This window comes from Numenius arquata, chromosome 6, assembly GCF_964106895.1.
Source record: "Numenius arquata chromosome 6, bNumArq3.hap1.1, whole genome shotgun sequence".
Lineage (NCBI taxonomy): Eukaryota > Metazoa > Chordata > Aves > Charadriiformes > Scolopacidae > Numenius > Numenius arquata.
Genome location: NC_133581.1, coordinates 21,202,610 through 21,215,430, shown reverse-complemented (window position 1 = coordinate 21,215,430; position 12,821 = coordinate 21,202,610). Strand labels below are relative to the sequence as shown.

Below are 12,821 nucleotides of genomic sequence, written 5' to 3'. Positions count from 1 at the left end.
TAAAAACTAAGCACCACAATTTATAAAAATAATTTTTAACCCTTCCCAAATTGTGAGCACGTAAGCGTAGGAGATTTGCAAAGCTGTGGCAGAATTAGTTCCACAGAGTTTATTGTTTTGAGATTCCAGGGCAGATAAATAAGCATTTTGAAAAATCACCCGTGCTTTGAAAAAGCAAAGGTGAGAGCTTCCATGTGTGCTGGGATTTTGAATGGTCATGTTGAGGCATGCTGCTAAAGAACAAGTTTCAAGGACTGGCAATTCTCAAATAGACAAATAAGAGCTTGTGCAGTCTGCCTGATTTTAGAAAATGCTGTTGTTTGCTGTGTTGCCACTCTCTCTCCAGCACAATTCCCAAGGTCTTAAGAAAGCAGGTGAGACTTGAACATGCTGGACTGTTTCCAGAACATAATAAAAATAAGTTACAGTGGCGATGTAACAGTGGAAATATCTATTGCATAAATTATTATTCAGAACATGTGATGAGAAAAGAGTAACTGTGGGGGGCACTTCAATTTTTCAAATTTAAATAATATTTTTTTTTGAGAAGAAAATGAAAGATGGTCCTATGAAACTGTACTTCAGTGTAAGAGCACTGTACTTCAGTGGAAAAGAAAGAATGGAGCTCTTTAATATTTCAGTTCTTGCTTTTGATTTTTTTTCTGTGTGCAGTCAGCTTCTGATCCCTGTGATGGAAGGTGCAGCCCAGCCTAGTCAATCTTCTGTGCTTTGGGTAATCATTCGTATCTGAACAGAGGGTATGAAAAAGGCTTCATAGAATCATAGAATGGCTAGAGTTGGAAAGGACCTTAAAGATCATCTAGTTCCAACCCCCCTGCCATGGGCAGGGACACCTCTCACTAGAGCAGGTTGCTCAAAGCCCCATCCAGCCTGGCCTTGAACACTTCCAGGGATGGGGCATCCACAACTTCCCTGGGCAACCTGTTCCAGTGCCTCACCACCCTCACTGTAAAGAATTTCTTCCTTATATCTAATCTAAATCTCTTCTCTTCCAATTTAAAACCATTGCCCCTTGTCCTGTCACCACTCTTCCTGACAAAGAGTCCCTCTTCAGCTCTTCTGTAGGCTCCCTTCAGGTATTGATAGGCTGTTATAAGGTCTCCCCGGAGCCTTCTCTTCTCCAGGCTGAACAACCCCAGCTCTCTCAGTCTGTCTTCATAGGAGAGGTGCTCCATCCCTCTGATCATCCTCGTGGCCCTCCGCTGGACCCGTTCCAACAGGTCCATGTCCTTTCTGTGTTGAGGACTCCAAAGCTGGACACAGTACTCCAGGAGGGGTCTCACGAGCGCAGAGTAGAGGGGCAGAATCACCTCGCGAGACCTGCTGGCCACACTTCTCCTGATGCAGCCCAGGACACGGTTGGCTCTCTGGGCTGCCAGTGCACACTGCCTGCTCATGTTGAGCTTCTCATCCATAAGCACTCCCAAGTCCTTCTCCTCGGGGCTGCTCTCCAGCCATTCTCCACCCAACTTGTATTTGTGCCTGGGGTTGCCACGTCCCAGGTGCAGGACCCTGCACTTGGCTTGGTTGAACTTCATGCAATTTGCACGAGCCCACCTCTCCAGCCTGTCTAGGTCCCTCTGGATGGCATCCCTTCCCTCCAGCGTGTCAACTGCGCCACCGAGCTTGGTGTCATCAGCAAACTTGCTGAGGGTGCACTCTATCCCACTGTCCATGTCACCGACAAAGATGTTAAATAGTACTGGTCCCAGTACCGACCCCTGCGGAACACCACTCGTTACTGGCCGCCACCTGGACATTGAGCCATTGATTGTAACCCTTTGGATGCGGCCATCCAGCCAGTTCCTTATCCACCGAGTGGTCCATCCATCGAATCCGTGAGTTTCCAATTTTGAGACCAGGATGTCGTGCGAGACAGTGTCAAATGCTTTGCATAAGTCCAGGTAAATGACGTCAGTCGCTCTGCCCTTGTCTACCAAGTCTGTGGCAGTATTGTAAAAGGCCACCAAATTTGTCAGGCACGATTTGCCCTTGGTGAAGCCATGTTGGCTGTTTCCAATCACTTCTTTATTCTCCATGTGCCTTAGCAAGGATTTCAGGAGGATCTGCTCCATGATCTTGCCAGGCACAGAGGTGAGACTGACCGGCCTGTAGTTTCCCGGGTCTTCTTTGTTTCCTTTTTTGAATATTGGAGTTATGTTCCCTTTTTTCCAGTCAGTGGGAACTTCACCAGACTGCCACGATTTCTCAAATATGATGGAGAGGGGCTTAGCAACTTCGTCCGCCAGTTCTCTCAGGACCCGTGGATGGATTTCATCAGGTCCCATGGACTTATGCACCTTCAGGTTCTTTAAGAGGTCTCGAACCTCGTCTTCTTGTACTGTGGGTGGTTCTTCATTCCCAGAGCCCCTGTTCTTGCCCTCCGTGACTTGGGCAGTGTGGTTAGGGCCCTTACCAGTGAAGACTGAGGCAAAGAAGTCATTCAGTAGCTCAGCCTTATCCATATCCTGGGTGACCAGGTCTCCCGTTTCCTTCCGGAGGGGACCCACAGCTTCCCTCGTCTTATTTTTATCCCTGATATATCTATAGAAATTCTTCTTGTTATTTTTCACATCCCTGGCTAGATTTAGTTCTGCCTGGGCTTTCGCTTGCCTGATCAGGTTTCTGGTGACTCGGACAGCTTCTCTGTATTCTTCCCAGTCTACCTTTCCCTGCTTCCACCCTCTATAGGCCTCCTTTTTGGTCCTGAGTTTGTCCAGCAGTTCCTTGTTCATCCACGCCGGCCTACTGGCTATTTTGCCCGATTTCTTCTTTTTTGGGATGCACCTCTCCTGAGCTTGGAGGAGGCAATCCTTAAATACCACCCAGCTTTTTTGGGCCCCTCTCCCTTCCAGTTCTTTTTCCCACGCTACCTTACCAATCAGATCTCTCAGGAGATCAAAGTCTGCTCTTTTGAAGTCCAGGGTAGCCAGCTTGCTGCGCACCCTCCTTGCTGCCTTATGAATCTTGAATTCTATCATCTCATGGTCACTGCAGCCGAGGCTACCCTTGAATTTGACATTCCCGACCAGCCCCTCCTTGTTGGTGAGGACAAGGTCCAGCACTGCTCCTTTCCTCGTTGGTTCCTCTATTATTTGTAGAAGAAAGTTGTCGTCAAATGCTTAAACATGGCATTGTTTGAAAACCATCCTGCACTTGCCTTGTAACAGAGCAGAAGAATGCCATAAATCTAGAGTAGCAGGGAATCTAGCCCTCTCAGTGTAGATAATTTCACAATTTCCTGTTATCTTCTTCCCTCTTAGAAATTTCTTGGCCAATGCATGTACCTAGTGCACATTGATTAATCGCATTTTATCTTACAGTCATTAGTCATTGTCAGATTTTCTTGCTGTCCTTTCTTTACAGATCCAGTCTAATTCAAGTATTTAGGATCTGACTCATCAGCTTTGATTTATTTGCCCTTTTTTTTTTGGTACAGTTGTAGAGCATAGTTGCCACTTCACATAATTTACTTTGGCAGAATGGCTCCTGAATTTCACTGATGTAAATCAGATGTTTTGCTTCTAAGCGGTAAAAACACAGTTCAACTGCAGTCAGTGGAGTTTCTCTGTACTTCTCTTCATGAACCAACTGCAAAGACCCAGGGGTCTGGAGGGGTTTTATAGGCAGGAAGTCACCACAGCACTCTTGTGAATGCATCCCATGATTGTTAATGTTAACTCAGTACTTCTTGGGAACACAGAAACTAGAACTTTTAAAAATGACACACAGAGCTTGATTTTGTTGTTGTTGTTGTTTCACAGCCCTAGTGGCCTATCATTTTGTAACTAGTTCTGATATGGTCTCAATTTTTTTTAAAATGGGAAGTATCAAAATTCCTTGGGGGAAAAAAATTCAGAAGCACAAACAGAAAAATAATTGGTGTTTCTATTTTTCTTCTATCTTTAAACATTTCATTATATTTATCCACTTTGATTTTATTGCCTCATTCTCTCTAAATGCTGGGACTTTTCCATCACTAGCACATGTTCATGAGAGTGAGCCTATTTCAAACAGTCATCTAATGCAAATTGACTTTTCAGTTTGGAAAGTATTTTATGTCTTGTTTTTGTCACAATCCCAAAGTCAACAATAAAGGGAGGAGGTTATCTGGAATGCAGATTTTCAGAGATTTTGAGCCATACTCCTGGTGAGAGTTCAAAAATCATAAAGGGTCTGGTGGAAGAGGGGTTGTTCTGTTGCCACTTATGTCACTTTCCTTTCCGAGCAAGAGGCAAGATATGACAAGTTGTATGACTTGCCTCATTACCAACTTGAATCAGCTCAAAATCCACCTTACTACTGTGTGTCCAGCACTGAGTGTGAAAGTTCACCTCCTTTACTCACCATAAGCTCTTATTTAGATTTAAGATAAATAATTAAATATCATCTGTAGTTATCTACTTGAGTTATGTAGAAAATTACAATACTGTATGCCAGAGTGCAGAATATATTGTAATAGAAAGGTTTACTGCCAAACAAAATTGGATTTAAATTCAGTAGTGTAGGAGGTCCCTTTTGTCTAGTCTTAATGTTCCCATAATCCCTAGTTACAAGGAATAACAATAACATTGATTTTTAAGTCCTTTTCTACTCCTGCAGCAATTAATACAATGAAAGATTTAACTCATCTTCTTTGATGCCATATACAAGGTAGTTGTTTCATTTATATTTGAAAAGAAAATGTCAAAACTCAAGGTATCATCAGTACATGGGATCCTGTTGGGCCATCTCAGCTAAACAACAAAGCCATTACATACCACGCATTTTGGTGATAGTTGTACGTTTTACCCTCATGCTAACCACCCAGTAACCCAGTTAGACCAGTCTGACTACCTGCATTTGTCCCCTGAGCATTTGCTGTTGCTGCCTTACAGTAACACCTTGCTGAGAGCTTTGCAGCCATTGGTTACTGCCTTTCTGTCCCCACTGGTGAGGACGTAGCTAGGAGTGAGGAAATGAAAGGAAATGGCACAGTGTCACAAGCGAATGATGCTGAATCTTTGCTTCTCTGTGGTTTGTTTCATAGCTGATCTCAAAATGCAACCAAACAACTAACTGGTAGTGTTAAATAGCTAAAAGTGGACTTCTTACAGCTCTTTGGAGGGAAGCGTAGAGGAAATGACTCCTAGTTCTTGTATAGAGAGAGGAAGAGGGAATTTTTTGGGAAGTGTCCCTCAACATTGGTTCAAAGTAATTAAGTTTTTTTGGCTTTCTTCAAATTTCTCAGCTTTTTTCACCTGAAGAGGCATGACTGGAAGATTGCTGTACCGGAGTAGTGTGTTCAGTTTTTGTTTGTGCAGAAGTATTGATTCGTACCAGGAGCTTTCGCAAGCGTGTGTCTGACTGAGGCAGGAGAATGCTTTTGTGTTCATTTTCTGGGTGATTTCCTGGCAGCAGTGCCCTTAGGGTGGCGTGAAACTATACTAGTTATAAGGAGCTGTCGGTACTGAACTTTTTCAAAAGTGTTTGTTTTGTCCAGGTCACAGAAGTAATGATACAGAAACATTGATTCTAATTTGAGCTTCTATTTTCTCTCCTCTGCCTACCATGTCAAATCAAGTGGAAGTTCAATGGAAATTAATACCATAGCAAGCTATTACATCCTTTCTCAGTAGCTGTGCATTAAAATGTGGATGGTACAGTTGGTTCCAGGTAACAGGCGAGCAGGGTGTGCTTTCCTCTCCCTTTGCCTTCCTCCGAGAAGGATGGATTCCAGTATTCACACTCATGGTGGCTGACACAAAGTAGGAGTTGCTCTTTACCCAAGGGACCTTTCTGTGCTGCTGAATCACTCTGTTAGTTTGACCATGCAAGGCTCTGCTTTCAGGTGGACATCGTTCTGCCTCTTGCTCTGTTCAAAAAGTGTGCATCATCATTTTTGTTACTGCATCCGGAATTACCAGGTCTACACCCATAAAATGATCCATTTTTAGTGTGAATACAAAAAATGCGAGTACAGCTTTTTAATGTGGTGAGGAGTTAGACTTGCATAGGAGAAAACACCCTTTTGAAAATCCAAGAATCCAATAAGCTATATGTTGTTCTCCGAGTTTCTTGTTTCACTTGCCTTTCAACTATTTGGAAGCTTATACTGGTTGAAGATGTGGACATAGATAAGCTCATCTGGGCACACAATAAAATCCCCAGATTTAGGGGGTTTTCAACATTGAGTTATAAAGATAATTTCATTTTTTCATCCTCAAGTCTGAACACATCTATTTTGTTTGCTTAGTAGCCGTAAAGACTAACAAGATGCTAGAAAGGTGTGGGCTTTACCATTCTTTCCAATGGAGTGTTAACAATGGATATCTGAAAATTATCATTTTTGTGCAATCTTTTGCTTGAGAGAGGTTCATTTAAAGAAATGAAGACCATCATTAATCATAAAATGTTATTAATTCATAGTATCATATGAAATAATTTGGAAGTTTGTAGCTGAGTATTCTCTCTTAAAAATTTCTGGAGAATTTTGTAGTTAAATCCTCAATTACCTGAAATCAGGGCATCTTTAGTGTCCATATTGAAAATTAGTTTTGCTGCTCTTGCAAGGAGAAATTTCTGTTGCTTTTCTTTCAAATCTCTTTAAATATTGGCTAGAGCAACAAGAAGCCTCTAGTCTTGTGTGGCAGCCCAATCATGCTAACATGCTTATGGTCACAACTGATTCCAACGTTATTACCATTACTCCAAAACAGATTAGGTTGTCCTGATGAAATGGCACAATGGCCTGAGAAAAATCAGGGATAAGCAGAAAACCTAAATAAAATGCTAAGGAAGCAGTACTTTCCTACCAAAAGCAGGGAGAAAGTCCCGAGGAATAAAACCAGCACTGCGTGACTTTGTGTGAGCTCACAAAACATCACTGTTACTGTGAAATGATGGGATCTCATCAACAGGAGCCTGGAAAGACCCAGTACCTTTTTAAACATGTTTCTTGCTCTTTTTTCAGTAAATGGGCTCTCGAGCATGAGCATGTTGAAGTGGGAAATTCCCTGGATCAGAGCGCCAAAAACTGTTCTATTATTCTGTTAGTGTTGGTTTAAACAGGGCAGACAGGATTTGCAAAACTGAGATCACTGAGCAGCTTCTGCCAGCTTATCTTTCCTCAGCAGAGGATGATCTGAGGAGTTGCTCCTGTTGTTCAGGAGGGCTAAACCAGTGCTGTGGAGTCTGAGCTGCTTAGCTCAGAGGTCAGAGCAGGGCAACGGGAGCGAGGAGTCCTGTAACTCTTTCAAGGCAAGTCACTTAACCACCCTCCCAGTCGCCTTTAATCCCCGGTCTGAAATGCAACTTCATATTGCTATTAGTGTTTATAAAAAGCATGTGGATCATGGATGCAAACTCCTCAATAAATACACATTCTTATTATCCACTGTACTCTGATTTCCAAAAGACTTATAAAGCCAGCTCTTTGGCCACCATTCTGGCTGCCTCCTGTAGTTGAAAGCTATCTCCTGAATTTGTGGGAGTTGTCTGGACCCATTTTTCTTTTCTGGAGTTGATGTTTGGCAATGGAGGCAGGCAGGGGCTGTGCTTCTGCTCGACTGGGTCAAAACTTCAGGCTCACTGCTTTTGGTACTGATTTTGTATTGCTCACTTTCAGAGTCATCTCCAGAAAGCAAATTCTCCCTCTTTTACGCACAGACAAGTGTTTCTGTTCTGTTGGTGCAGATGAGATACAGCTCTGCTGTTATCCACAGGTGTTCATTGAAACTGGTGAAAGGAGATGCCTATTGATACTAGCCTTTATTAGAGAAAACAATATGAATACATACATTGGTCCTTGGGGATCCAGTCTTTATTTGAAAGTGGGCCTGAAGAATTACAGTTTTTGTAAATTAAAAGTTTTTTCTATGCTTGGGTGAGAAAAATGCAAGCTGGAGAGAAGAGACTGAATCAGAATTTAAAGATCAGTTGTATCTAGAGTTGAAAATCCTACAGAGTGTGACTGATATTACGAGTTATCTCCTAAGTGTGGGTAATTCTGATTTCTTAGGGAACAACTCACAGCAGCAAGGCTAAGCATGGTCTAAAGGGCTGGAAACTACCTCTCAGATTCTGTCTGTTCCCATCACTGTGCAGCAACAAGTCCCACCACGAAGGTAGTTTCATTATCTGTGACCTGTTTAGAAGACATTGTGGGCTGCTTGGCAGGCGATTTGCCTTTCGCACTGCAATTCACTGCTGACTTGCCAGTTGGTTTGAGAGCTGCGCACCTAAGGCTGTGTGTTGGAAGAAAATCCTTATCAGATAGGCAGGAGCAACATATTCCAATTTGTTTTGTGAAATGCTGGTATTATCAAAGAAATGTCATTGACCAGAAAGAAGGCACTGTTCAAGGAAACTTGCTAAGAAATCTAAACTTGATCCCATAATCTTTATTTGTGCTGTTTATACATAATATTTTGAATGCGTGTGTAATGATTTGCTTTGTAAGGTGTTGCATGTATCATTGTGTATGTAGAAAACTTCAATAAAAACATTTTGCTTTACAATCTTTGTATGGAAAATTGCAAGTTATTTAATTATTTGTCTCTGTCCAATAATACTAGTTTTAAAGTCTGTGGAACTATTGCGCCTTCAAGAAAATAATTGTCTAATGGAAGTAGATTTCTTGGGGAAGGACCATTTTATTATCCACTGCTCAACTTTTGGACTTTTTTTTTTTTTTTCAGTTATTTGACTCTGTCTTTTAGAGAACACATGCCTGAAGCCATACAGACAAAGTTTTGTTTTTCTTTCTAGTTGAATTAGTCTTATAGTTTCTATCTGGATTACTTAGATTTACAGTGTAATGCAATGTAAACCAGAATCTTTTTCTTAACTGTGGTATCCCAAGTACTTAACAGCATAGACCTACAGAGGGCCTGTTGCCCTGCAGCCCCAATCTTGCACAGTGAATGTGGGTGGGAGTTTTGTAACTGAATTCAGGGGTTTCAAGATCGAGCCTTAAGTGCAATTACCTTACCCAGGGACCTGGGATTTAAAAGAATGGCTCATATCTCTAAGAAGAAATGTTGTGCAACTTCTGCAGGTTATGCAAATCATGCTTTTCCCCTTTTCCTCCTCTCCTGATGAGTCAATAAACCTTTTCCTGACAGTGAAAACAATGGAAAAGATGTTTCTTAGAGTCTAAGGAGATGAGGGACTATGCCTATGGCAATTTCTATATAGTGAGTCAGAGGCAGAGAGAGGATTGTCAACATGTCCTTCACCTCTGCTGTCCCATTACTGACTTTACCCCGGTCATTTTGTATTTTATTCTTGCTATTGTCAATACAGATTGTCATTTAGAATCTAGTAAAAAAGTTTTAACATGCTAAAGCATTCCACATGGCCTCTTTGCAGGGTCTGTCCCTGTCCCCTACCTGAATCTTGACAATGGATTTAGCCAACATGCGGTTTCAGAGGCCGCAGTGGAAGCTGTAGTCTTTATATGTAAAACATGCTTCCACCAGATGATACTTATTTTATTGAGAGAAATGTCAGTGCAGCTCTGGAACAGGCCTGCATGACATACAGGAATTAGGAGAACATGATCTCAAGTCTAAGCTAAAGAAGTGTTAAGAATAATATAAAATTTATGACTTTGTGATATTAAACTAATGAGATGGAGACAGGACAGACTAGAATAACGAAGAATCAGGGCACACCACCAAGTCTGAGGAGGCTTGTAACCTGATTTAGGTTACATCTTCAGGCACTGTAAAGGTATGTAGGCCAAGGTAATTCCAGGTAATTCACTACAAACTCTGTGCTGCAACAACTCGCCAAAACCACTCATCACCTGCTTTTGATCTTCTGAGATCTCTTAAGACATTTGTTTGTAGCTGTATAGTACAACAGGAAATTTAAGTTCTAGGATGAGAAGAGTATATTCTGACATGTATCCTTTCTGTCCTAAAATTAGGAAGCTTTTAGCAGTTATTGAAGTATCTACCATTGTCTTTGGCCTGAGAACTCTCTTTTCCTCTGGGCACGTTTATTTTTCAAAACAAGGAAGAAACAGAAGTCACCAAGCAGTGCAACTTCTGTGCCAAAAGGCTTGACTATCACAGGACTCTAAAAAGGTTGTAAGTTCCTTTTTGTGGTAGTTTGACCATTGTCCTTTTCTGACCATAACTTTCCACTTCTGTGATACTGCCGAGATTGGCTTGCAAAATATCCACTTCAGGAAAACAGGATGAAATCTAATAATTTGATTTGGGGATGTGTTTGAAGGAGAAGAAAACATCTCCTGTGTCAAAGTACATTTTTCAGAAATTGCCTCAGTGCTCTGGACTTTCAGATTAATGCCCAGAATTTGGCATCTGTGCCTGTAGGTATCGGCTGGCTGTTGGGAAGAAAGCCATGTAGCAGCAAGGATCTTCTGAATCTTTTCACCCTTTGCTATAGTAGGGGCATTTGCTCCCATGATTTCTTTTGGTCAAATAGTCCTTTCATTTTGATTTTATGTGTACAGGACAGTTTATAAAAAAAAACCCAACTTGTTGTCCACAATCTTTGTAGAACAGGAACTTAACTGCATATGCAAGGCATTACTTTTGGGTCTTTCATTTTGTTTCTGTACTGTTTGGAACAGAAAGGTTGCTAAGGCAAAATGAGAAAGGAGTAATGATTACTTCTGCTATGGTCTGTATGTATGTATTGTGGCAGCGCAGTAAACACCCTTTTTTTGACATGGTTTTGGCTTAATTTTCTTATTGCTGGCTCATTGGTGATGAGCTTGCTGAATAATGTGTTGTTTAATTTCGTTTTGTCTTTTTGTTCTTAAAAGGTCTTTGCAACAGTGTACAAAACCCCAGTAACAATGGCTGATTTTGCAAACCATGGCAAAAATTTGTTCTAAGGGTTTTTTTCCCAGGGTAACACTGAGGCCTTTCTGTATAATTTATATTCTTCAACACATATCGTGGGCAGACTAATATGTTTTTTCAGACTGTGATATTCTTTTGATAAGAAATTACTTCTGTTCTTTTTGATAAGGAGAATTTAATTTGTTGGCCACAACATTGGACCAAAGACAAAACAGGTCTTCCTTTTGCTGCTTTATTTAGTTTATGATTTGAAATGCTGTGGCTAAAATACCACAGTGGCTGAGCATGGAGGTGCTTTGCTTCAGATGTTATGAATTAAAAACTGACATCTTTTTTAATCGCTTTGCTCACTGCAACCAGCAACTAAACTGAGCTCATTGTTGGTCAGTCTTTCCTGGTTTTGTTGCAGTGGGAATCTTCTCGCTGACGGTGCCCTTTTTTGGCAGAGGGACTCCTTAATCTGGGAGGCCAGGGAGCTATTCTGCTGGAGGTGGTAGATGTGTTTAAGGCAATGGTTTGCTATGAGAATCTCAGCTGTTTTTAAACTCAGGAAACTTGGAAAAGCAGGGGGTCAGAGGTGAGAAAATTGGCTTTGGACGTGCTGAATGCTCTGCTCTCATCAGCTCATCAATGACGTCAGTTAATTGCTGCCACTCCCCAACCCCTGACTCTGTGGCTGAATGGTATTTGGTGTCTTAGTGATGCGCTGGGCTGGTTTTGCAGTGTGCAGACATCCTCTGCTTTACCTGCAGCCAGAAGAAAATTGGCAAATAACTCTAGTTTCCCCAAGGACTTGATTTTTTATTTCTTTCTGCTTCTAGGTGTCAGTCAGTCTCTCCACCGCCTCTTTTGTCCCCGCGAAGAAGCCTAGCCTACCCCCTGAGCGATAGTGAGGACTCTTGCCGCTCTACTCGACTCACCAAAGTCTCCAGCTCCAGACTGCGCCTCAAGGACTGGAGTAGCCGCACATCTACGCTGCAAAGCACCTCCACGAGCCCATCAGACACCGACTCCCCGAGCCACCCTCTCAAAGCCACCAGTGTGGGTGCTTTGGATAAAAGGCTGTCTGTATTCAAGGCTGAGGACCAAAAGGAGAGTCCAAAGGAGGCTGATGATGGGGACACAATAGGGAGCCATCTGCTCGCCCGGAGCACTCTATCCTTGGGCACTGCTACCAATTTGAGGAACCTCTCCCTCAGCCGGGCGAGTGTCCGCTCCCAGGCGCTGGACATCAGGCAGAAGATCACAGAATGGGAGTGCCGCCGGGAGCCATCCTCCAGGATGAGTGCATGTGTGGACAAGAGGGATGCTGGGGAGAGGTCGGGCAGTGAGAGCTGCCCCAGCGTGCTGACCTCTCCCTGCAGTGAGAAGACATTTGATTTCAAAGGGCTCAGAAGAATGAGCCGAACATTTCTGAGTGCTCTTACCCAGAAACGGAGGAGAGGAACTGCAGGACAGGGATTCCTGTCATCAGTTTGAAAAGAGATCAGGCAGGAACGAGCCTCCTTCTGCCACTTTCCTCAAGGGCCATGTGAGGAAAGAGTCCTCTGCCGTGCTCAACAGAATACAGAAGATCGAGCAGGCACTGAAAGAGCAGCCCGGCAGAGGCCTCCCCCAGTTACCAAGTAGCTGTTACAGTGTTGACAAAGGGAGAAAAAAGTCTGTGACTCTGAACACTGTGGAGGGACTGAGTGAAACCCTAAGTGATAGCAAAGGAGGGAGTGTTATTTTGGGGAGTGAACCAGAAACACCTACTGAGGCCGAGAAAAGCAGTAAGACAAAACAGGGGGTAACTGCAAACTTGGCTGGCCCTAAACTGCTCCTTGAAAGCCCAACTAACACTGCGGTGAATCCTGTCCCCAAGCCCAAACGCACCTTTGAATATGAAGCAGACAAAAACCACAAAAGTAAACCAAGCAATGGCCTACCTCCATCTCCTACACCTGCTGCTCCTCCTCCCCTCCCGTCCACCCCTGCACC

The 12,821-nt window shown here is 42.8% G+C and overlaps 1 protein-coding gene across 1 annotated transcript in view; it reads left to right on the top strand.

The window, feature by feature from the left end:
* DENND2B (DENN domain containing 2B) overlaps positions 1–12,821 on the top strand; it is a 99,229-nt gene that overhangs the window by 14,925 nt on the left and 71,483 nt on the right. Inside the window, 3 exon segments of the mRNA XM_074149917.1 lie at positions 11,663–12,252; positions 12,255–12,278; positions 12,281–12,821. The exon segment at positions 12,281–12,821 is cut by the window's right edge and continues 2 nt beyond it. Coding sequence (XP_074006018.1) covers positions 11,663–12,252; positions 12,255–12,278; positions 12,281–12,821 — 1,155 coding nt within the window.